Raw genomic sequence first — 25,622 nt, 5'->3', positions numbered from 1 at the left:
TTTGCAGAGCAGATCCTCTTCAAGATAACTTCTGGCATGTGAAAAAGTCCTGTGCACAGAAAACAGTCTGTCACAGTAAAATAAAGAGCCCTGAAGCTGTGAAGTCTGGCATAGCTGTGGAAATAACTTTCACTTGGGAGGGGAGGCAGGGAGCCCTGCAGCTCCTGATTCTTTTCAAAGGCAATGCCTGTGCCACAGCAAGGAACAGAGAGGCTGTGTAACTCCTGCAAATCTCCCCCAAAACCTCAATTTAAAATACTATCAAAGATTAAAGGCTGCACTCTCTTTCAACTGCATTAATTATCAAGGCAGCATGCAGAGCTCTGTAAATGGCTCCTGTCTGTTAGCACAGCACTGAGTTTAAAGGTTAGGGTGGTGGCAGACAGATGATGGTGATGACAACATGTGATTTGTGGAGTTTTCTGGCATGGGGGAGAGGTGTCTTCTCATACTGGAAGCAATATTAGGAAAAATCTTCTAATACTTCTCATACTGGAAGCAATGTTAGGAAAAACCAGCCTGCCTTCCATGTAGCAGGGGCTGGGAGGGAGGAGAGGGCAGCTGAGCTGTGGGGAAGGCAGGAGCTGAGTTCCCTTGCCTATTGAAATTAAATGGTAATACTGCCAGGAGGTGAAGACAAGGCAACACACTCCCAGACCAAAAAATACCCCTTTCCCTACCCCTGACAAGAAAACCCCAACCCTATTTGTGCTCTGCATAAGCCACTAGCCACTGTGGCAGGCTTTATGCAGCTGTGACAGTCTTATGCTTTCATTGGATTAATTTTATTGGGAAGAAGTTCCATGACTTCCACCAGCCAGGAACCAGCCAAACCCTGTTAGGGCCCTCTCTCCCTGTTTCTTTACTAGTTATCAAGTGATTTATTAATTACTTTACATGCAGGTATGAAAGGAGAGCCCAGGGGTCTGGTGGACTGGCAATTATTCCAAGAGGTGGGAAGCTAATCAAGGGACTGGACAGGATGCCTCTGCCTGGGAGACACAGTGGCCTCAAGGAAGAGGCCACCTCACCTTCCTGATGGAAAGCAAGCAGAAAGTATTGTACTCGTTCTTGCAGGGCTTAAGTTTGGAAATGGAACACAGTGGTGGAGAAATGTCTTTCCCCCTCCCTCCCAGGAGAGTCTGGCCAGGGATGGGGTCCCTCAACAGGCCCTGTGACCCTGGGCAGCAGAGACCACCACAACAATGCCAGGAAATTCTCAGTCAAGTTTAATGCATCATAAAGAAGTAAAACTACATTGGCATATTTAAGACAAACACTTCTTTTTTTTTTTTCTATGCACACTATCCACTGGACAGCCCCCTTTTCAAAATAACTACTTTTAACAGTTGAAGACAGTTTTTCAGAAATTCTTCACATATTCAACCTTCTACACTTTTCCTTTATTTTTTATTTGTCTGAGAAGGAAAAAAAAAATTATGAAACCTGAAAACATCTACATTGCAAGCCACTCAGAATGCATAATTGCATACATTAACCAATGTATAACAACTGTGTTTTTACTTAGTTCACTCTATTCATCAATAAAAGAATATAAAAATCTTGTTCAATCGAGAGTTGTGTATTAAAATAGATTTGTATAGTACTGCACAGTTTCTCCCGGAGTTGTGAAAATGGTTGAAGGGACCGTGTGCTTTCTGGGCAACAGAAAAAGCCAGCCCCTCATGTGTTTATTTTTTAAAATTAAAAACAAAAAAGGCTATTCGGCACCACGTGATATGCTGATGTGAGGGACCAGCCTTGTGTCCTGCTCTGGTGGCTTTCCATAGGTACCTGTTGTGCTGATGGATGGAGAACTCACAGGGACAGTGGCACAGGGGAGGGGGAGCTGAGGAAAGCAGGGCATCCATCAGCACCTCCCCAGGCAGCCACAGCAGACAGGGGGGCTCTGGGGCCAGGCAGCACCTTGTAGAATCAGGAAGACCAGCTAGTAAACAGGCAGGTGCGCTGGGATTCTCTCAGGCTAATGCTTAACACTTCCCAAATACGCTAAAATCCAGCAAAATGTTGAAAAGGAATCAAGTTTCCCAAAACAAAATCCTCCCAAACCTTTTTAATTTTCCATGCCCTGTCCCTCCCCCAGAAGTCTTGTGTCAGAGTCTCCAGTTTGAGAAACAACCCCTTGAGGCAATTTTTTTTTTCCCTGTACCATTTCAGCAGATATTTCTACAAAAAACCCCAACCAACCAACCAAAAAAAAACCCCAAAGCAACAAAAAAAAAAACCCACAACAAACCACAACAACAACAACAACAACAAAAAACCCCCAAAATCCCAAACAAAACAAAACGACAAAAAAATCATGTTGCATATCTTTAAAAATGCAGTACAAAAAGGTTATTTTTTTGGCATATTATCTGTACTGACAAGAAACAAAACCCAGAATATTTATTTGCTTTTTTGTTTAAAAAACAAACCAAAATGAACAAAAAGACAGAAAACCACGAAATAATCACTTTAAAAAATGAAACCCAAACCGTCAAAGATATCCACTGTTATGGTTGATGCTAAACCTTGCACAAAAACTCCATGAGAAAAATACACTGATAGCAAAATAAGTAAAAAGGACCTGCAAAAGGAGTTTTACAGTCGTATTTTTTAAATATTTTGGAACGCATATACAGATGCATCAGCATGAAAATACTTCAATATTTTACTAGAAATGCTAACTTCATACAGTTTCTTTATTTAAATATCTGCAATTCTCAAGTCTAATAATACGGAAAAAAAAAAAGATCTTTTGTTTCCAAGGCTCTGTGAGTGTCCGTGATGCTGTTCTGGTCACAAAGACCCCATATCCACGTCACCTGAATCAATGGGGCCAGACTTGTTCCTCTGACATCCATGTCAAGGGCAAAGTAGCTCAGTTTCTGCTTATCTCACCGATTCCCCCCCACACACATAGCTTTCAGCCCAACTACTTCTCTAACACCTCACTAGCTCCTCTCCCCTGGGAACAGAAAGCCTGTCTGCCACCACAAAAGGCTATCCTGCTTCCTCTATCAGCCATGCTTCTCTGGCTCATCCTCAGTCATAAATACATTAAGGCCAACATAACAAAACAAAATGTCATAAGCACTGAAGGTCTTGGCAAATACAAAACTGCAGCACAACCCTGCTCCGTGGGAATGTGCTGCCACAGTGACCTACAAACTGGGCTGCCTGCTCTGCAAGTCTCTAAGGGTATCAAAACTGAGATTGCTCCTTCTGTCCTTTCCTCCAGTTTCATCTCCTCTCTGCTGATGTGCATAAAGTTCCTCGTCGCCGCCACTCCTGTCAGTTGTTGCCCTGTGATGGCTGCAGAGCTTTGTGCATGGCAGCAGAGGCAGCAGAGGGTTTGATCCAGGGGATGGAAAGCAGGGAGGTGGTGGTGGTGGTCGTCATGGTAACCTGAATCATCTGCTCATTTTGTATCAGTCTAATGAGGGTTTTGAGACGTTCCAGTGATGACTGAGTCCCTTTCTGCTGGGCCATCAGGCTGGTTTTTAGCTCTAAGCATTTCTGTCAAATAAAGAGAAGAGGAGAGAGAAGGAAAGACTGAGAATACATTCAAAGTGGTGTCAAACATCTCCCCAAACATCCTTTGGCGCCTTGGGTGCACATTCTGCTCAAATGAAGTATGCTCTCCTTTGGGGAAAGCAAAACCACAGCTTAACAAATGGAGCAATCAGCAGTGCTGCACACACTGCAGCAGCTGTCTGAGGGAACAATATCCTTCCCAGGCAAAATGCATTTGGAGGATGTTTCTGACTCCATCCTGTAGACAGCCTGGCAGGAACACCTCCTGCACTCCACAGAGATTCCTGGCACAGGAGTGCAAGAGCTGTGTTACTGAAAGTACAGAAGGCACCACTCCGATCTCTCACTCTTACCCAAGGACCCTGATAAATGCTCACCAGGATGCATTTCATATGTGCCACACATTTCAGGGAATGGGCACTGTGAATACACATTAATCTTACTCAACATGATATCAATATTTTTCCAGCAGAAAACTTTGCTCCAAGACACAGGTGTTACACCAGAACACTCACAAGAAAGCTTTCATCCCTCAGGGTGGCCTCATTTCTCCCTGTGATCTCTTGAAATAAAAACCTCCATGCAAATGGGCACGAGAGCAGGAGCAAAACAAAGGCATCCCAAATCCTCCATTTCTCCAAGAAGAGGTAGGAAGAATCAGTAATTCTCCTTTCCCTCCCCAAGCATGGACTGCTGCATCCAGCACCCCATTCTTCAGTGAGGGACAGACCCACACCCTGAGTCTGTCTGCAAGATGAAGGGGACAGCAGCCTCTAAAACCTGAAACCTGTTTTCTTTCTCCCAGTGCACCCAGGATTCTGACCAGACCAATTACTTGTCTGCAGATTGCTTTCCTTTGGCTATGGTCCAGACTGCCCAGGGCTGGGGATTCTCCTGTCCTGGGGAATTGGGAAATGCCCACTGGAAAAGCAACCTGTTTGGAAAGCAACTGTGTGGAGCAGCTCAGAGGTTGGTTTGGAGAGATGAAATTTCAGATGAAAGATAAATTATGTTCTGTTTTTACCATTGCAGCTGTGGGGTGTATGAGAGTGTTCTTTTTCATATAAATCTCTGTTTAAATGTCAGAATGAAATTGCTCTGTGTGGGACACCTTTAATTTATTTTCTTCTTTCAAGTGGATGCATTTCCAATAAATATAATCACTGGCTGATATTACCATTTAAATAAGACAGTGTTGCCCACTGGAAGAACCTGATTCTGCTTAGGTAGAAATCTTACTGATTTTGACAGCCATGACACACACCTGATAGCTGACAGCTTTTCTTTTTCCAAATTCCTCAGCCCACTGCACTCTCCTACCTATTGCATACACATGTGGTTCCATTAGTGCTACACAAAATTACAGGGAATATACAGTGATGTCTTTTAATAAGTTATTGCTCTTTTGCTTTTCCTTCCACTCTGTTTTACATGATAAATATTTTAACATCCCTCCTCTGGATAACTGCAATCGTAAAACAAGCAGTGACCAGTTACTCCTGCAGCTGCCACTTGGATTTTTCCAGGGTAAGGAAGTGTCAAATATTTATTGAGGCTGCCATGCAAACTGACAGCTACCTCTCAGGATGGAGGTAGCCCCAGACAGTTCCTTCAGCCATGAAGGGTAGGAATTAGGCTTTGAATTCAGCCCATTCAGCCAGAGACTGCTCCTCTTAGCACTCCAGACAACATTTAGCTTTGAAATCAGTTTGGAGAGACAAAATAGTCCATGCCTGGTCATGGAGAGATGCTACAACATTTAGTAAAGATGTTTATTTCCACTTACTATCAAGAGGTTTGAGCTAATGGACAAGCAGCTGCCACCTGAGGACACACTTGTGACCAAACTTTTCCCCTAGAGAATGGGAGTACCTTGAAGTCATTGGGTACCTCAGAGCTATGGATGCAACTACAAGGAAGGCAGCCATGGCTGTTTGTGCAGGTTTGTTTGTGTGTGTTTTGCCACAGAAATTCAAGTGATTTCTCCTCCTCTGCCTGCCAGAGTGGCTTACTTTCATGCATAAAGAAAATGCACACATACTTCCTCAGAGAGAAACACATTCACACTTGAAAATCTATTGCTTGGGAGCTTGAATCATTTTCTAGCCAAAAAATACAATTTTTGGGGGCTTAAATTCTTTATAAACATCTCTTCAGGAGACTCTGTGTCCCCATCAGGTGTCCTACCTTCACTGCACTGTTGAGAAGTCGATCTTTTTCTTCTAACTGTCTATGCTCACTCTTCAGCTCACTGCTTCTCTTTAATAACTTTCTCTTCTCTTCTTCTTTGACTGTGGAACAATAAGATTAAGGATGCAGAAGTTAAGAAAAAGATGTACTGTGCACTTGAGGACAGAAAGCAGAAATAGGTATTTTGCAGGGTGAGTTTAAGGTTTCATCAGCCTTTGTCAGCAGGTACAGCCAAAGAAATCTGGAGTTTCTGCTTGCAGGCATTTCTTCACTTAAAGGGTGCTTGGGCATTGGAAGGGGCTGCCCAGGGAGGTGGTGGAGTCCCCATCCCTGGAGGTGTCCATGGAACACCTGGACATGGCACTCAGTGCTCTGGGCTGGTTGATAAGGTGGGATCAGTCACAGGTTGGACTCAATGGCCTTGGAGGTCTTTTCCAACCTAAATGGTTCTGGGATTCTGTGCATGTGTCTATGACAATGGTTAGCACACAGGAGGACTACCCAAAAGCTACAGTGCACCTTTAAGGGGAATTAAAATTAATCCTTAGACTTCATGTGATCCTGGAGGTCTCCAAGAAAGAGGTGAGTGGTATTTAGGAAGAGGCCAGCCCCTTGGAATGGCAATGGTTAGAAAAGCACAATTGTAAGTGTGCCAGACCCCCGTAAAGGTCCTTATAAACATGATCCAATGCCCCAAACAGCCTGTTGTAAGAGTGAAACAGGGAATTAAAACAGAGAAATGCTCAATGCACAGCTGTCACACAGCATATGACTCAAGTGGCTGCCATACCAGTTAACACTGAGACAAGGAGAAGCTGGTGTTGTTGTGTCAGGGACACTTGTCTGGCATTGTGCACACACCCAATTACATGGCTGTGCTTAGCCTGACTCTGCCTCACAATGATTCTGCCTCAAAATCCTGTTTTCAGCACTGTTCCAGGTAAGGCACCACTTTGATGACAGCTTCCTCCAGGAGAGTGAAGTTCCTGAGAGATCACTCAACTTCCTTAGAGAAGGCAGCAAAGGAGCAGACCAAGGGGAAGGGGACAGAAAAAGTCTGCCCTCCCTCATCACTCATGGTCCTATGACCCACACCATCAGACCTGGCAGCCTTGTAACACTACTATGATATTTCAGCTAAGGACTCAAAAAGCATTGCCTACCATGAGCAGGGAATCCCTTGTCAGTGGCTGAGTTAATCCCTACCTGTTTTGTGAGTAACATAGGAGTGAACAATAGCCAGAGTTCCAGTCCATGGCACATTGTCATCTTTCTTTAAAACCTATAAGCCCAGGAAACAATAAATGGTTAGGATTCCAAAAAAACACGCATTCATGTTTGCTCCAGCCTTACAGTTTGGCAGGACCAGAACTTGGGTCCTTGTCTCAGAACATAAAAGTGACCTCAAGGCTAAGCACAAGGAACTCTATGGCACAGAATCTACACTTTAGTGTTTTAATAGTTTTTTTCTTACTTGTGCAATCAGCATTATTCACAGCAACTAGACAGTTTAGCATATCTCACGTAACTGTGATGAACAGTTGTGTGTAACAAATGTGGTTTAAAGAAAAGGAAGTTTTCTCCTCACTCCTTTCAGATGCACTGGTGAACAGTGTCTTCTTCCAACACTGCCTCCCTCAACTCAAAGATTTACATTCTTTTGTCTCACTACATGCTGGTGGTGTTACTGTAAACAAAGGAGCTGAAGGAACTGAAGAGACATCTTAAGAGGACAATTCTTAGCAATTACAGGTAAGCTATAGCACTCCCTGTACGTTCTAACTCTAGGATGGTGAAAAATACCAGAAATAAATGCTACAAACTGCACTAAAAGCCTCTCAGTACTTCTTTATCTAATGTAGTCCAGTGAGCTATGACCACAGGTTAGATTTGTTTAGGGGTACACAAATCCAAGGTGTCTCCCATTTTCCCTTCTTGGTACACCATGCTCCAGGTAGCTTACCTTCTGTTGGCACTTTGGGCAGACCCAGAGCCCTTTGGGGGCAGTTTTGAGGGGTGGGTCCAAGCAGTTGAGGTGATATGCTCTGGGACACGTGCCACAGGGCTGCAAGTTAACTCCACGCTTGCAAGCAGCGCAGTGCTCATCGTGATGGATCTCGTTCTGCAAGAGAAGGGTGCCCTGGGTAAAGTCAATCCATTGAGAACTTCTCTCTACACAGCATTCAAAGCCTCTACTGCAGCAGACAGGCTCCTTCAAACACGAAATCTAATTGTCAAAAGGACCCTGACAGACACAGAAGACAGAAATAATAGATATATGATAGCAAGAAATATGAACAACAAATGACCCAGAAGCAAGTTACATAAATTGAAACAGAAACATAAAACCTAACTAATCAAACGCAGGAGAGAGTCGCCAGGTTGTGATATAGGAATTATTTCACTTTTTTCTTTGCCAGTGTGTTACTACAACACATGTATCCCCATGCATGGCTCTGTCCTGGATCAGAGTTACTGCGGGGATCACTTGTCTGTCATGCCCAAAGCAGAGGGAAGCAAGCAAGAAAAGGGTTCTGGGGAAGAAGCACAGTCCATGTTTCATTCACGTTGCCTCAAAGGGCAGCTGGGGAAACAGGAGGCTGGAGCACAGCCTTGGGCTATAAACCCTCCTTTGTGAACTCCTCTGGCCTCTTTCTCCCTGGCACTAATTGTTCTCTGCTCAGACTTGCTCTGACAACCTTTCTCCAACAAGACTGATTAGTGCTTTGTTCGAAGCAACACACAAGATGAACTGAGACTCATCAACAAAGTTACAATGTCATTTAGTAGAGCGCTATGCTAATCTGCTGGCAACATTAATTACTCTTTTTTAATAAAGGAGACATTGATTCTGAAACTCCCATGCCTTGTGAATCCTTACAAAAAACTAAAAATTTCCTACTGCTTTTCTAGGAAGTAGAATAGTAATTTTATGCTTTGCAATTCCAAAAGTGTGCTTTCATTTTTTGGAACGGTAATTAAAAACTTTCACGGCAGTTTTAGTCAGGTTTGTATCCTGAATTCTAAACCAGTCCTGTCAAAAAATCACTCCCCAAAATACTACTCTTTATAAACTACCTGCTCAAAGAACTTTAATTTTAACCAAAATGTAAAGAGATTTAATTTTTACGAACTAGAATGGTTACTCATTTTTCTTATAATATTTTCATTAAACTCATAAATCTGGATTGCAATTTCTCAAACAGTGGAGTCAACAAAAAGACTAAACTCAAGCCTTGCATGTGAAAGCCTGAGTTCATCTCTTTAAACATCTAGCTTAGGGATTCAAAGATTTACTTAAGTGGGAGAAGAGAATAGCACAATTAGGTACCTTGAGTGTAACTACAATAATCAGAGGCAAGCACTGAATACACAGTGATGAGGAAGATACCTGCTAACACACAAACTTTGCCACACATACCTTCCAGAATGAATCCTCATTTGCTAGCATGTAAAAGAAGGGCAGAAAACAGATCAGAGGAAAATACATTGCTGCAGCAGTTGCTAGTTCTCAGCTGTGGGAGTAATTTTAATCAAGATGTGGCATAGGAGATCAGGACATTGCCAAATTTAATGCAGGCAGTAAAGAATGTAGCAGCAAGCAGTGAAGCCAGCATTTGAGATTTAAAAATGTACATTGCAGGAATCCCACGTCCAAAGGTCTGATGCAAAGGTCATAGTATTTGAAATTTTCAGAAATTTTCATGCAGAGCTCCTCTGCACATGGCAGTAGTCAAAAAATCTTCTGGAAGGACCACGGTATGCTGGGTGTTGAAAAGCCTGGCCCTGAACCAGCAATCAATGCACGTAATGTGGTGTATGAAATGGGTGCCTCCAACTAATTGTTAAACACAGATTTAAATGTTGAGGCGATTCCTGGACAAAATGGTCAGCTCCTGAGGGTATCACCAAGTCCTTCTCATCAAACTACTCCCACCCAGAACACCAGTGACCTTTGGATGAACTGAGTCTGAACTGATTGTATTCACAACCTGATAGGAACAGGAACCAATAGAGCTCACTGGAAAGCAGGCCAAGCCTTCCATTAAAAAAAAAAAATAGTGGAATTCAATACACTTTGGTCCAAAAATAAAAAAACAGAAAAAATTAGGAGCCTTATGGAAACTGCACAATGTGCTGCAATTTCTGCTGCTGATTTCACAGACTCACAGAATATCCTAACCTGGAAGATACCATCAGGATCATTGAGTCCAGCTCCTGGCCCTGCACAGACACCCCAACAATCCTACCCTGTGCCTGAGAACATTGTCCAAAGTCTCCTGGAGCTCTGGCAGCCTCGGGGCTGTGACCAGACCCTGGGGAACCTGTTCAGTGCCCCTTCACCCTCTGGGGGAAGAACCTTTTCCTGATATCCAGCCTAATATGCCCCTGGCACAGATCCAGCTCTTTGCTTGGGTTATTGCAAGGGGCTGGAACACACTGCCCCAGTGAAAAACACTCCATGGACAGGGATTTCTTTGGATTAAAGTGGAGGCAACCAAACTGATACATCTCTCCTGTCCTCCTTCAGCTCCCTCTCTGATCAGAGCAGGAATATGACTGTCCCACTGTGATCCCTCATATCAGACCCTCCTGGAAGCCCCCTCCCTCCGTTCCTCACTGGTTTTACACCCTGATGTGTGCATACATGTGAAGATGTACTCCCACGCATGGAGGAGGAGGAACTGGAGAATATAGAAACAGCTTCACCTAACTTGGACCACAGGCTGTAAATCCCCGTGTCCTTTGCTAACAGCACACAGTGCTGCCACTCCTGCAGAGTGCAGGAACAGGGCAAACCCTGAGTAAATGCAGAGGCATCCTTCTGATGCTGGCAGTTTATGGCTTCCCTAATGCTGAGCTTGCATCTTCCTTTCTATATTTAACAGCCTCTCATAGATGTTTTTTATTCCATAAATTTCTCTACTTTTTCCAAGAATTCTAGTACACTTTGGCAATGAGGTCCATAAATAATCACAGACTTATAAAATGTGTAGATGTTACTTCACATTCAAAAATACACACACAAAGGTCCATCACTGTATGACACCATGATTACTCAGGGGATATAAATGTAATTCAGATAAACAGAGGCTTTATAATTGATGAATCTTTTGTACAAATGATACATGTCAGGGGATGTGACCTCCTTTCAGAAAAGACAATTTCATTTAAATCAATCCTGATCAATTAACATTTTGATCAAAATTTACAAGAATTGTCCTCTTGTTTATCCAGAAATGACAGTTGCTTCCTGGACATCATGGGGATTTTTTTCTAGTCTGTTCGTTTGTCTTTTCAGGTCACTTTTGCTACAAAGTCTTAAACTTCTTAAAACATGTCCACTTCCCTCTTCTAGTTGCTGAAAAATTAAACTGAATTAAACAATATTTTTAAAAGAACACTTTATAAGAGAACTCCATCACTGCAGAGCCAAGCAGTCTGGGACAGCACCTGCCTTCTGCTCAGTGCTTGCACAGCATCCAGCAAAACAGAGCTAGTGCCAAAAACATCCTTGCAGAGGTGGGGAATTCTGCTATAAAGAAGCCCATCTCAACATTCTCAGAATATGCAGAACTCCAGCAGGTATTCTGGAAAAACCAAAGATACAGGACTCAAAGAAGAATTAATGATTAAGGAGGGAGCTCTGAGACAGCTGCAACAGTAGATGTCCGTCGCTTGCCCACTTCCTTGCAAATAAAATGAGAAACATATAATGAAAGAAAGGTCAGAGATAAAGAAACCTAACTTAAACCCATCAAGGGGCTGGAGGCACAACTTGCTAACAATGCCATTCTGTCCTGCTTTCTCACATGTGTTTACATGGGAAAAACAAGTGCTATGATAAGACAAACAATCGATTTCAATTTTAATTTTGAATATAAAATTAAGCCAGGAATAATATTCTTCCCAGTGGGGCTCACCTGAGCCTGGCTTCCTGCTAAGAGGCATGTCATCATAGCTGCTTACTGTAATAACCTCTCCTGTCCTCTGAGACCAAATGCATTAGAGGTAAGTAAAGTAATGCATATTGTAAGTAGGCCAAGTGTCTGTGCATGTGAAATGTTGAAGGCAGAGAGAAGCACTGCTGCCTCTCAGTCAGTGCTCCTGTGGTGCAGGAAGTCAAGGCAGAGGCAGAAAGGTGAACCTCAAGCACTAAGCATGACACTTGACACTGAGATCAAGCAAACACTGAAAAACTGTCAAAACTTCATGTCTCAATTATAATTACCCCTGCAAATGCTCCTAATACTGAAATAATGTTAAACTTAGAAAAAGGTCTCTCTACCCTTACCTCCATTGCATCTCAGTAGAGAAAAGTTATAAAGGCAAAACAAGGGCAAGGACAGAATCAAATTTCTTTACTGGCTTTGTCTCCTCTTCTGAAACACAAGTTTCTCAGTTTCCTCCTTAAAATAGTACATGGGTCTTGTCTGAAGAATTAAACTATACTCAACATTCCCTGTGTTTCACCTCACATGTCCCAACTCTTTGTCTTCTCTGTGTTGCACGTTTTTTCCTGAAATGTGCTTCTTCCCACAAGCTAATGATCAGCATCCTGAAATGGCTCCTCTGAGTTGTTAGCTCTCAAGGCATTTACTATTAAGTTTCAGATATTAAGTTCTTGTAAGTACAAGGCTGGAAGGCATCTTGAAGGTCATCAGGTCTAGATTTACGACTACCTCCTGGAATCAGAAAAACTGGCTTTCAACCCTTGTTATTGAAGCAAAAGTTGTGGGAAATTTCTGGTGCTTGAGGATGGAGAGCAGTTTCTTAAAGCCGGTGGGAAGAGGCAAATGAAAAGCCTAAAATAGTAATTATTTTTTAATATATATTTTTAAGTACTTGAGGTTGGCAACATTACTTTCTTCAGTCAGTTCTCTCACTGCAGGGTGCTTAAAGTGCCTGTCTCAGGTTACAAGATGTGTCTTAGAGTGTGTATTCTATTGCCATCTGTTAGAGGTGGGGCAGTTATCTTCTGTTAATTGGGCCAACCATTAAAATCAGGTGGGGCAGTTTCCTTTATCTCTTCTACAACCAATCCTCCCTCCAAGAAATATCATCAGCTAATGAGCCACTGACTAATAAAAATTACATCATCCCATTATGAGATGTTCTGCCCAGGGGGAGGAGCCAAGCATTCCTACTTGGATAGAATCTGACATTTAGAACACTACAATCAGCCTTTTCCACCAGATTCACAGAGGAGCAGCTTTCTTCTTCACTGGATTCCCAGAAGAAGACCAAACCCATCTACACCACCACCAGACCTTCAGAAGAAAACCCCACCCTTCTACAGGATCCCTGCTCCAACAGAACCACAGCTGGCACTGCAGGAGGGCTGCAGCCACCATTTACTGGGACTGCTGCCACCACCCTGACCCACAGGGTGTCAGGGCCTGTTCTGACTCTGTCAGTGTTGCTTTGTATCACTGCATTTCTATTTTATTTTTTCCCTAATAAAGAACTGTTATTCCTACTCCCCTATCTTTTCCTGAGAGCCCCTTAGTTTCAATATTATAATATTTCAGAGAGAGAGGGGTTACATTCTCCATTAGAAGGGAGGCTCCTGCCTTCCTTAGCAGACACCTGTCTTTTCAAACCAAAACAGTGCCAAAGATCAGATTTTCCACTGATTCCAGAGGTTTTGGACCCACCTCTACAAAATTGTGACCTTTTGGCCTTATCCTTCCATTGTTTTTGCAGGAAAACAATCTATTTTCACTCTGTATTAAAAAATACAGCAACATTACACAAAGTAATGCCCTGTAGTATCCTAACAGTAACTCATATGAAATGCCACTAATAAATATTAAACAGGTCATTAGAAGAGTAGTATATTCATTTAAAAATATGCTTACCTCTCGTTGAAAGGAACAAGGGGTTATTCAGATAATTCGATGCAAGGCGTTTCCTCTACAAGGGAAAAGAAACCGACCCCCATGTCATTGCAGTGCTCTGGTTGCCTCTTACATTTCACATTATCAATCTCCATGAGCTTACCTCATACCTAACCAGCTCTCCAAAAGCTACTTAGAGACCACTGACACAGTCAGACAAACAGTTGCATGATTTACCTTTCTAACAAGTTTTTGATAGAGCAGTTTATTGTGTGTTCGATTTTATTAAGAAGAGAGAAATAAAAATTGTGGATGTTATTGATGGGGTTGCAGAATACATTGTGTGGGCTGGTAAGAGCAAGACTACAGCAAAACCAACTCCAAGCCCAACAACGTCCAGAGGTAACAATTGTTGCTGTGAGATGATATCTTTATTTGCATATATAGATGCCTATTTTCATTTGCATATATAGAAATGGTGATGGATTTCTCACCTGCAGGAAAAACACTACTACCTTTATGACCCCTGCTACATCGTGTGGGCTGGTAAGAGCAAGACTACAGCAAAACTAACTCCAAGCCCAACAATGTCCATAAGGGAAAATTGTTGCTGGGAGATAACATTTTTATTTGCATGTATAGAAATGGTGATGGGTTTCTCACCTGCAGGAAAACCACTACCACCTTTGTGACACCTGTCTACAGTTCAGAGGAACATACTGTATTTGCAATCAACAAGTGAGGGCCTAAGCAAAATATTTGCCTTTCAGAAGTGACTGTGCAGGAAGGACCTTGAGGAGCTGGCAGTGATTTCAACCTGTTGAGATCACCAAACTTACAAACAGAGAGCACAGCAAACCTGTTTGAGATGTTTAACTCAGCTAACACAGCCCATGGCCAGCCTTGTCTGACGGCACAAGCTGTGGTCAACAGCAAGCCAGGCTTCATTAATAGTCTGGACAACCCTGAACTGTTCCTCTGAGCCACCCAATACTTGTACAGCAGGACTGGAAACAGCACCATTTTCCTCCACTAGATGTTGTCAGATTCAGCTTGGAAGAAATTTAGAGGGGTTTTGCTATTAAATTTTTTATTCTGTGATGAACAAACTATACTCTTATAGACAGGTGCCTGCCAGTCTGTTAATGAACTTTGAATAGATGTTTCTTTCTTCAAAAAATAACCAGCCCAAAATGTAACCCTTTCCTATGAAAAAAAAAAGGCTACTGAGGGTACGAAAATAAAAAGGAACAAAGCTTTGAGAAGAAAAAGCACACCATTCAAGTGAAGACATAAGACCATGATCATATTTTTGCAAAGTTTGTATCATCACTACAAATGCTGAACTCCTGCCATTTTGAGGGGTGTTGGCAAATAAAAGGTCTAATTCATATGCAGTTTCAATTTAAACAATCACGAATTAAAGATCATTCAGCAGACTAAATTAAACTGCACCAAAATGCCTGAAATGCCACAATACCTCAACTCCCTGATTAGCAAACCAGTCTGAGCAGCTAATTGATTAGAGAAAAAACATCTGCCTCCATTCTACTTGAATGGCATTCCCCATGGTCAGTACTTAATGACAGCTCCTAATGAGGACACAGCTGATCAGCCACAGGAGTCTTTCACAGACATTTCTTTCTCCATGCCATCCTTCATTCAAGCATATGCTTTTGAGATGATGAGAAATATGAACTAGGGGTGCAGTAGACCTAGGCCATCTTCTCTTCCACCTCTCCAAGGCAGCAGAGTTTGTCACAAACACCAATCTGGCTACAGTCACAAAACTCTGCTGCAAATATTTTAATAATCAGGAAAAAAAACGTCTAAAGAGCTACAGATTTAATGCTAGCGAGGCTAAAGTTCCTACTGGGTAAGTACTGCATATATGGACATCAGTATTTGCACTGAAAATAATAGTTGAGGAATTCTGAAGAACTGAGGTGCCCAGAGCTGCTTTCAAAAAAAGAACAATCAAGCAACTCAGCAGTTTGACTGCAGCAGTGTGTTTCTTCTTAGCCTCATCTGTTTGCTATCTGCCAATGAAGACAGAAATCTGAAATACTGTCATACCAGAAATTCTGCATCACTTATGCCTAAATAAAGAACAATCACTTCCTTTAGTCCTAGGGAACTCAGAACACAGAGAAGCCTTGCTTAAATGGAGAGCTGGCTGCAACTGAGTTTCATCCCAGTAGAAAGTTCAGACAGTAAACCCAAACTGTGCTGAAACTTTAAACATGAAACTTCAATTAGCTGAATAAATCCATATATGTTAGTTTTACACAGGACCAAATTATGATACAACTATAAATGTAACAGTGTAAGTGTAACAGACAAGAGATTATCCAGAGCATTTTGTTTTTAATAATGCATTATCATATTTATTATGCAGATTTCTATACCCTCTGCAGACCACACTGATTCTTAAACCAACACACCCCTTTTATGAATGTCAAAAATGTAAAAAAGCCATCATTACAACAACAACAACAACAACAACAACAACAACAACAACAACAACAACAACAACAATAATAATAATAATAATAATAACAATAACAATAATAATAATAATAATAATAATAATAATAATAATAATAATAATAATAATAATAATAATAATAATTTTGGGCACATAAGAAAACAGAAATAGCAATGCACATTTGAACATAATGCAGCACTTCTGTTCTCCAGTTATGATCTGCAGGGACTGCCTTTGTAGATAAAAGAGTAATTAGGTCCCACATTAATTTAGTTCTCTTGCACTTTACTAAAACAAAGATGAATTCTAGTTTGGAGCAAGTGTTGTTATGTGGTGAAAACCTGTTGCTTAGCCACTGAGATATTTTCTTCCTTTTCTACATCAGGATCTCTTTACAAGTAGCTGTGGTTCTGCATTCATATATATTTTTGTAGTAAGAAGCAGACCTTTTATTGATATGAAATAGAACCATGATTAAAAAAGTGAATAATAAAGTACCTCTGTTTCCAAGAGTCCACTGTAGGCTGGATTTGCTGTGCTTCTTCTCTTTCTTTCCTGACGCTTGCTCTGGATTTCTGTAACCATGGAAAGGAACATGAACTGTGAATTTCTCATTCATCAGGGAAAAAATGTAGATATAACTTGTTAAGCAAGATGATCTTACCCTCACAGCCCCTTGAGTTTTGTGTTCTGTTTCAGTTTCTAAAGTATAATTGGGTTGCATCAGCATTGATATTTGCTGCAGTTCAAGGTTTGACATTAATAAGCTTTTCGTTTTGAGATTCACAGGCATTTTTTATTTTCTTCCTTCAAGGTAGACTTCTGCTGCCCTACAAGAATTTTATTATGATCTCTTCAGATACATATTCAGCAAACATCATCAGAGAGCCTTCAAAGAACTCTCCTCCATGGAGGTTAGAAAAAGCATAGTTGAAATGGCACAGCTGGATTCAGTTCTAACCAGGGTGTGATGATTTATCCACTCAGAACACAACTTGATAATCCTGAGCTTGCAAAATGTCATTATGAGTCATATGTGCATGTTTGTGTCACTGCAAACACCAGCACACAGATGGGCTCTTTGGACTGCAGCCCATTTCTTCCTTCCACTAAACTTCCACAACTCCTTCCACTAAATGGTGACACCTATTGAAGATGACACATGCTGAGGACTGGTTTAGCAACCACTAGCCATGTGTACAGCTCTGTAAACACAGAGAGATGGAGCAGATTACTCAGCCACAGAAATCTGTAGGTTTAATGCTTCTTTGATCTGAGCCAGGATTCCATTTACATCACATGGAATTCCTTTCTCCAGCTCTTGATGTCAGTTCACAATGCTGAGATTATTACAAGCATATCTTTTAGAGCCTATTATTTTGATTACAGACCCCAGACACACTTTAGCAAGGAGAGCCACAGCATCCATCCCATGACATGAAGCATGTGCTTTGTTCCAAAATAGAATATTTTAAGGTAAATAAATATGTTGTAAATCATATGTGAATATTGTAAGGTAAAGTTTAGACTTTGTGCTGAGGTAACAGAGGGTAGTCTAAATGCCCCCATGGTGGTGATACCTCTGTTCTGTCTTGCTCTGTCTCAGAAGGAGAGGAACTGGCAGGAGAATGTTCTTCAGCCCAAGGCCCTGGAGCCCACCCAACAGAAACTCAGGACACCATCTGATTATGCAGGAGATCTGGTGTCTTTCCTCAATATCTGAGCTGAAGAGGTCTCTCTCAGAACACACTGAGCACCAGAAAATTGTCTATCAACCAGATCAGTGGTGGTCAAAGCCTTGGCAGGATTTCTGTTTCACTGTTTCTTCCAGGTCTTACCATCTTTTAAAGGACCATGATGACTGAGTGAGTCCAAATACCAGCCTGTGCCAAGCAGGCTGCAGGCCAGCCCTCCTGCCCCTTGAGCACTGCCATGGGGTGGGAGACTGAAAGGCACAACTGTGCAAAGGTAACCTTCCATCTGATTTTTTTCATTTTCATTTTTTCAGTTTTCATGCCCTTCAGAGAACAAGAGAAGGAAAAACTGAGAGGGAATTTTGCTGATGTGTATAAATATCTGCAGGCAGGGATCAGAGCATGGACTGGGCTGTGGTCCATGGTGCCCAGCAACAGGACGAGAGGCAATGGGCAGAAACTGATGCTCAGGAAGTTCATCCTGAACATGAGGAAGAACTTCTTTTCCAGAAGGGTAACAGAACACTGAACAGATTGCCCAGAGAGGCTGTGGAATCTCCTTCTCTGGAGAGATTCAAAAGCCATCTGAACACAATCCTCAGTAATGTGCTCTGGCAGAGAAGCCAAGGGAAAGATTTTACTGAAAAACTGAACTGTAAATCAACATATGCCACCTTACCTTCCAAATGTTCTGTTGTAACCAGTCCTAGTGCTACCATGAAGGCAATTTTCTAAGGAAAAAATAAATGGGTTAGATTTTCTACTATAACGATCATGGTATGAAAATAAATAAAATTAGCATTGACAGAACAAACCCAGTAAAAGTCTTTTAGGAATGTATCTTATTTGAATGCATAGTAATGTAAAGAACTTTAACTCAAGATTTCCTTGAGATATGGCTGGTTCTCCTTTATGAGTATATAAACTCAAACAGTTCAAAGATGTCTGAGTACCAAATGAGTACTGGTCAGCACATGACCAATATTCAGTCAATTCAATCAGTTCAATTTCACATTGCTACCTGGATTGCTACTCAATTCTTTAGTGAAGTAATTTTGTATTATTTTTACAATCTGGACATGACACACTGCTTCTATGGGATATGTATGAAGTGAAACAAGTATGAATGTACAACACTAAGCAAGACATCAGAAGCATATTGAAAATCCTCTCCCATTAAAAAAAAAACCAAAAAACCAACCAATAAAATTCCCAGAAATTTCTCTTCCCATGTTTTAAAAGTAACATCATGTGCATGGACTGTGAAGATATATACTGATCCAACATTTTTCCCCTATGGGGAGTGAACAGACATCTCCCACTGACACTGGTGAACTCATTTTGCAGCGTGGAATCTGATCTAATATATTACTCACAACTCTTCTAAACTACATAAGCACAAAACATATCTTCATACCAAAAAAATCTTCAGAACATGCTGATGCAGTGACAGGACAAATATCAGAGCAGATTCTACATTTTCTGTCAGTGATTTCTCACTGGAAAATGTTTCCTTGCAGAAAGGTTTTGCCAAACTTTTTGATGAAAACTGAAATTACACTGTGTAGTTCCAAGCCCAAACTGAACTGAACTCCTTGGTTTTCAGTCACATTTGTGGTACTTGTGGGGCTTTGGGGGCCTCCTCTTTCTGCTGTGCTGAATGATCCTGTTGGATTTTTATGAGATTCAGTTCCACAGGAGAGACAATCTGACTGTGAAACTCAAGCTCTTGGGAAATCCAAGCAATAAAAGCCCACAGTCCAAGTCTGAGGAAGTGTACAAAGACCATAGGAAGATGCAATTATCATACCTCAAATACAATGTTTAGATTTAGGTCCAACTAAAACACAGTGTTTAAGCAGTAGAAGGTCAAAACGTGGTTTCATTCAAAGACTGTCAGGAGAACATGTTTCAACACTTCCAAGCCAAAATTAGTCTGACCTTGTTTTGTGAAAAGCCTGATGATTTAACATTTCATTTCAGTTCAGGATAAAATCAACTAGTAAGTCACCAGAACTACAATTTCCTTTTCAATTCTGACTTTCACTTAGTGAAATCGTGAAAGCAAAAACATCCTCATTTTGTAGATGAAAAGATCAAACAATTGTTTTCATCAAAATCAGAGGGCTAGGATTGGACATCTCTACCATTCATGCATCTGTGAAAATACCTTTGTCAAACAGGAGAGCTAACACCCATGTAAGACAGGAATACTTCCTTTCCACAACCTCAAGAGGTTCATACTCTCCAGGCAGATTAAAAAATGGTGGTGTAGAATTTCCTCACTGGCAATTTAGATATATTCACACTGTATTTCTGCCTTCCATATCTGTGGTAATTACACACACGTGTTCATTTGCAAGTCAGACCTTGATTTCAGTAATATTCACTTCTTACATGCCTGAAACACCAGCCAGGCACAGTGGGGGCCCCACACCTGAAGGAAAAGATGAATACTTGATCCACTGTGCAGATCTGAGAAGAAAATTATTCAGCTGAGTAGGATTACAAGCTTTGCCTCAGCCCTGTCAAATTAAGGGTGGTAGGATACTTCTCAGCTCTGTGAGCAAAAGTAATAACAATTTTAGGGATAGAACCAGGAAGCTGGAATGGTTAATGTGTTTTCTCAATGGAGTGCAGAATTCTTGCATCCCTCTAACATTAAACTGTAGGGAAAGCACACATTTTCTGATGCCTCAACTGAAATTTGTGTACTGGAATGTCAGCTAAACAATTTCCTCTCTTCATGCTGAAATTGTTTGAATATGTATCTAACTAAATGCAACATACTTGCTTAAAATATGAAGAGCCATCACAAGTGGACTTGATAATTATCTCAGGATTAAACACAGGAAGTGTTAGCTTTTATAGTTACTTGAAAGATTGTTCCTTTTAAAATATCTCAGTACAAGCTGTATTCTTTTGAACAAGCATATTATATTAAGAGCCTATTTATTTTTATGGGTTTTGCTATTTCACACCTCTGCAGCTGATTGGATTCAACTCAAAATCTGACTTCCACTGCAAAACTTTGGTTTCAAATATCACAGGGTCTATTGTTTGTCCTCTGTAGAGGAAGTTGCAAAGCCAAGAGTGCATTTTCTCCAGATTTTCAATCCAGGCTTTATACTAGCATTTAGTTCACAATTGCCATGTGTCCCTCTTGAGCTCAGGAAGAATTAGAACACCAGTAACGAAATAACCAGCATTTATGGCAGTATTTTTTCTTTTCAATAAAAACATTTTAAAATTAAAATGTTGCCAGATAGCTTGCTAATATGACTTTTTAAATTATCAAAATGGTTTTGGCAGAATTCTGTTTCTCTCTGTGTTGAACTCAAGCCTCTTCAAGAAAAAAAGAAAATATTAACCCCGCACCCACCCCAAAGAAACCCCCCCCCCAAAACAAATAAACAAAAAACCACAAAAAACAGCATCCAGGGTATTTTCTCCCCAGAGGAGCAGCTCCCTTTTGTAATTAGCCCATTCCTTTACAGAAGTCATCCTGGTGGGAGAAGGCCCATCACTGGATCCATCACCATTGCTCTCCATCCCCAGCTGCAGCCTGCTGATGGGAACGAGTGGGTGGCCTCCTCCTCCTCCTCCTCCTCAGTCCAGCAGGATGACCAAGCCAGGAGCTAAAGACAGGAATTGTCCTTGCTCTTTGTTCAGGAACACTCAGTAACTGCATGTGGGATTCCTGGGTACTGCAGAGTCTGGTTATTCCTAGTTAGCTCATTTCAAATTGTCAGTGTAGTTTGTTCAATCCCAGTCTCTCCCACCTAAGTTCTGTACAGAGCCATACTGGAGTTCCTGCCCCAGTTTTCAGCTTTGAAGATAAATAAAAGTAAGAAGTGCCTTGAGTGCCTATTTTCTTGTTAAAAATACCATGCTGTTTTTGCTTTAAATTTAATCATCTGCTTATAAGCTGTGAGTGCTTTCAGAAATACACAGTATGTCTTTTCATGAAGCAAAACAAAGATTTTCATAAAAGCATTTCATTTTGTAATTACATGTTCTATTTATGTCATTACATGTATTTATACTAATTATGATGTTAGTTCTAATTACACTAATTGCATAAATACATGATAATCAACTAAAGTTTACTTTCAAAGAACAAAAGAAATTAACTCTAGACCTACCTATTTATGGCTGTGCAACAAATCTATGAAAAGAACTGTCATAATTTAGGGCACAGTGTCAGCACCCAGAAAATTAAGGTTTTTGAGAGCTCCAATAAACAGGGTAGGAATAGTGTCTGTGGTTAGAAAAAGGTCTTTGAGATATTCTAGTTTGCAATGTAATGAAAATCTTACATTTTTGAATCCCATCCCAAAAGTGTGCCCAGTCCAATTGCCTCCTCCTGCATCTCTCTGGAAGGCTTTTATTCATTATTTTTCCATGGGGAAAAGTTCCAGGCAAAGAAAAATTGATGTTTTTTCCTAGCATTCTGTTTCTAAGAAGGGCCTATTGGTCTCTCTGCCCATAAGGTGCTACAAAATAAAGAAGTTTTTGGAAATACTTGCCTAAACAAAACAGGACTCTACAGCCCCATCATTCCATGGTAATGAAGATTCCTATAAGGGTCAGATTTTAAACCTGGGAGGTTTCCCAAGCATAGTTTTGCAGAGCTTCTACATAGAGCTGTGATATTTTGGGCTAAAATATTTATTCTTAATACTTTTTTAACCATATGAACCTCCTAAAATGGTGAAAAAATTGACCACATGCACGCCTCAAGTAACATAATTTATATTGCAATAATCCTCCTAAACCTACAGCTCCAAGGAAGCTTCTCTGCTACACATTTATTACACTAGTGAGGTTTAAGATTTCACAGGAGCTGAGCATTTCCACAAAAGAAGTAGATTCAGTCTGCATAACTTCTCAAACTGCCCTGAAATTACACCTAATATAATGTGAATATATCCAGTCAAAACCCAAAATATCTGTTAGAGAGACCCTGCTTCTACAAAGAGTAGCAGTTTATATTTCTGGTTTAAATCAAAATTATAATTCCCAAAAGAGATTTAGTCTCATTACCTCCTTTCTACTCTCTTACCCAATTTAAAGGCTTTTAATGTATTTCAGACTAGAATCTGTGTACACATGGGAAGACGTGTACACAGAAAATGCAGGAAACTATTAATACAATCTAAAAATTGCAAGATTCATTACAAAGAAGATGTTAGAAGCTCAGCTTACAAAAGAAATATTAATTCCACCTCATGTGCAGCCTCTAAATCTGATGTTATATAATAGCATATTTCTTTATGATAACATAAAAGAAAATTTCTTAAGCTTGTATACACTTTTCCCAAGAAACCCAGCTACAGCCATGGGGTGCTGATTATTAATGGTGCAAACCAAATTTGTCAGGGCACTCACAGGGAAATGACCCTGATTGCAGAGCAGAACAGCTGGCAGAACCCCAAGCACAAATAAAGTAATCTCATATGCACAGAGAAGAATGCTTAGATTTAGCCCCCATAACTTAACCACATTGTAGCTCATTAATTAAAAGTTTAAAAAAAAAAAATCACCTCTGGATTTTCCTCCTTTTTCTTTTTGGTAGCAGGCAGTCCCTGAGCTGACTCTTCAGGAGATTTCTTTGTCTCCAGTTTACTTTCTGTCTGGGTTTGGACTTGAGGTTGAATAATGATAACCTAAAAGACAATGTACAAATAAGAGAATTCACTATATGAAACTGGATTTTTCTGCCTGAAACCTTTGAGTGCTCTTTGAAGGGTTACTTGATAGCCTACAAATAAGAAATGTAAGTCACAAGTCAAAACCATAAAACAACAGGACACCTAGGTTAAGGTCCTAAATCCATACTTAAGTTTCTAAAAATTAATTCTTATTGGTGCATTATTAACCTGCTGCAGCCTAAGTCACTTGATCAGTGCCTCTGAAAATTAGGACAATTTCTATTTAGAAGACTTGTGAAGATGGCTGAGAAGCCATGCTTTAGCACTTGTGTTAGTGATTTTAAGGTCTTTCCTTCGATTTTATTTTGTGTACAAGTAGAAGAGATGGGATCACTAAATTTTCAAACCCAGTTTGATCTCAGTCATACCAGTGTTTTTTCAGAGTAAGTACATGGGGATGGGAAAGAAGGTATTCCTCAGGCTCAGCCTTCACATGTTATAAGCAGTGGATGTCCAGTTTTCCACAAACCAAATAAACTATACGTTTTTTAAATTAAATTTAGGTCTTGTTTAGAACCTACAGAAATTACAACACAGATCTCATTCACACATCTATGGTAGTATATCTGGCTGCTTATATTTGAACTACCACTTGAGGATTTACATGATGTAGGTCACATTATCTAGGAGCTATTAAATTGAAAGGAATGAATTTCTGCCCACAGAACTACACACATGACTTCATATCATACTTCTTTTATACTTATACCTTTGTACCTATAGGTACAAAGGTATAGGTATAAAAGAACTGTGGAAGCTTCAGAAGGACTTCCCAAGGACTATCACCTTCCAGATAAAGATTGTTAGATTTGAACACTAGGCTTTTTCCATCTACTTCGTTGCTAATTTGTAATCAATGTTGTTTAAGTGTTAGACACATTATCTCAAATCAGTCACTCTAAAAGATTTAAGAGCATAACAAGAGATGGATTTCTGAGCCAGCAGCCATTTTAAGTAAGAGAAAAATAATTTAAGTAGAAGAAATGGGGAAGAGATGTCTGCTTTTATTTACCTCAAAAGCCATCCTACATCCTATATATTTTTTAGTGTTATATGACAACTTGTGCTGCCAACAAGACCAAAAGTAGCAGAATCCCAGTAGAAAATTACAGTGAATGTCTGCTTGGTACATTAGCAGCCTTTATGGAATCTGACTCTGGTATAAGAGTGGTGAAGTTCTTGCATTCCAGTGCTGAAAAGCAGTACAAAGATGAAAGAAGTAATTCATAGCTTGATTTTTTTCTTTATACTGATTCATCTCCTGGTCAGTTCTGAAACCCTGAGCTCTCATTTCATTTGGTCTTCCCCTGAAAGAGCAGAAGGGAATCTCTGATTATTTTATGTTCTCCCTGGGGTCAGTCAACAAATCGAGTAGCACTGTACCATTGAAGCGGGAGTCCATAAGAAATGTGAGCCTGTACAGAATTCAGGGATTTTATTAGTGAGGATTGGCTTGTGGAAAGAGAAGCTCATATTAACAGAAAGTCCTGTTAATATCAATTTACATAATGATGTGTTTTGTTTCCATTAAAAAGGCTCGTACACAGATACAAGCCTGCTAGCTTCTCTGTGTCTGTGTAAGAATTTCCCCACTGCTTTCTGATTCTTTTCTTTGAGAAGAACCCCTGACAGCACTGCAGGGGCTGTGCTCTCCCAGGGCAACCCCTGCAGCACAGCCCTGTTCCTGCTGCCCCGGGAGCTCACCTTGCTGTCGGCGCTGATGAGCAGCGGCTGCACTTTGATGCTGTCGTTGACCACCGAGACAGCGGCGCTGGTGCTGATGGGAGCTGCATTGCTGGGGGACGTGGAGATGATGGCATAGGCCACGCCAGCGCCACTCAGAGGGGACGACAGGGCCGCCGGCTCGGTGACGCTTTGGGACTGGCTGCTGTGCGTCTGTCCATGGCTGACGGTGTTGTTGGCGGTTGGGAGGGCAGGGCTGGGGTTTTTGATGCTCACTATGGTTGCCTTCTGGAAGGTGGGAGGCTGCTTGGAGGGTTGGTCTCTGCACGGGGAGATTGGGAGGCTGTCTGGAATCAGGGTCTTTGGCCTAACCTACAAACAGAGAGCCAGGTGTTAACAAACACTGCACACAGGGGTTCTCCCAGGAGAATCTCTAATTGCATTCACCATGGACGAGGAGTATCTAGAAAAA

At 41.0% G+C, this 25,622-nt stretch overlaps 1 protein-coding gene across 3 annotated transcripts in view; it reads right to left on the bottom strand.

Annotated features, from left to right (window-relative positions):
• Positions 1-3,297: 3,297 nt before the first annotated feature.
• PHF21B (PHD finger protein 21B) overlaps positions 3,298-25,622 on the bottom strand; it is a gene marked incomplete at both ends in the record, with an annotated part of 140,403 nt that continues 118,078 nt past the window's right edge. For all 3 annotated transcript variants that reach the window (XM_084205639.1, XM_084205641.1, XM_084205640.1), the window contains 10 exons: positions 3,298-3,522; positions 5,728-5,831; positions 6,937-7,012; positions 7,694-7,852; positions 9,152-9,174; positions 13,593-13,647; positions 16,558-16,634; positions 18,433-18,484; positions 23,300-23,422; positions 25,172-25,522. In XM_084205639.1, coding sequence (XP_084061765.1) covers positions 3,298-3,522; positions 5,728-5,831; positions 6,937-7,012; positions 7,694-7,852; positions 9,152-9,174; positions 13,593-13,647; positions 16,558-16,634; positions 18,433-18,484; positions 23,300-23,422; positions 25,172-25,522 — 1,245 coding nt within the window. The remainder of the gene's footprint in view (positions 3,523-5,727; positions 5,832-6,936; positions 7,013-7,693; positions 7,853-9,151; positions 9,175-13,592; positions 13,648-16,557; positions 16,635-18,432; positions 18,485-23,299; positions 23,423-25,171; positions 25,523-25,622) is intronic.

The sequence above is a fragment of the Fringilla coelebs genome (genome assembly GCF_963513975.1).
Source record: "Fringilla coelebs genome assembly, chromosome: 5".
Lineage (NCBI taxonomy): Eukaryota > Metazoa > Chordata > Aves > Passeriformes > Fringillidae > Fringilla > Fringilla coelebs.
The sequence above is the reverse complement of the archived record's forward strand: the minus strand, read 5'-3'. Positions and strand labels throughout refer to the sequence as shown.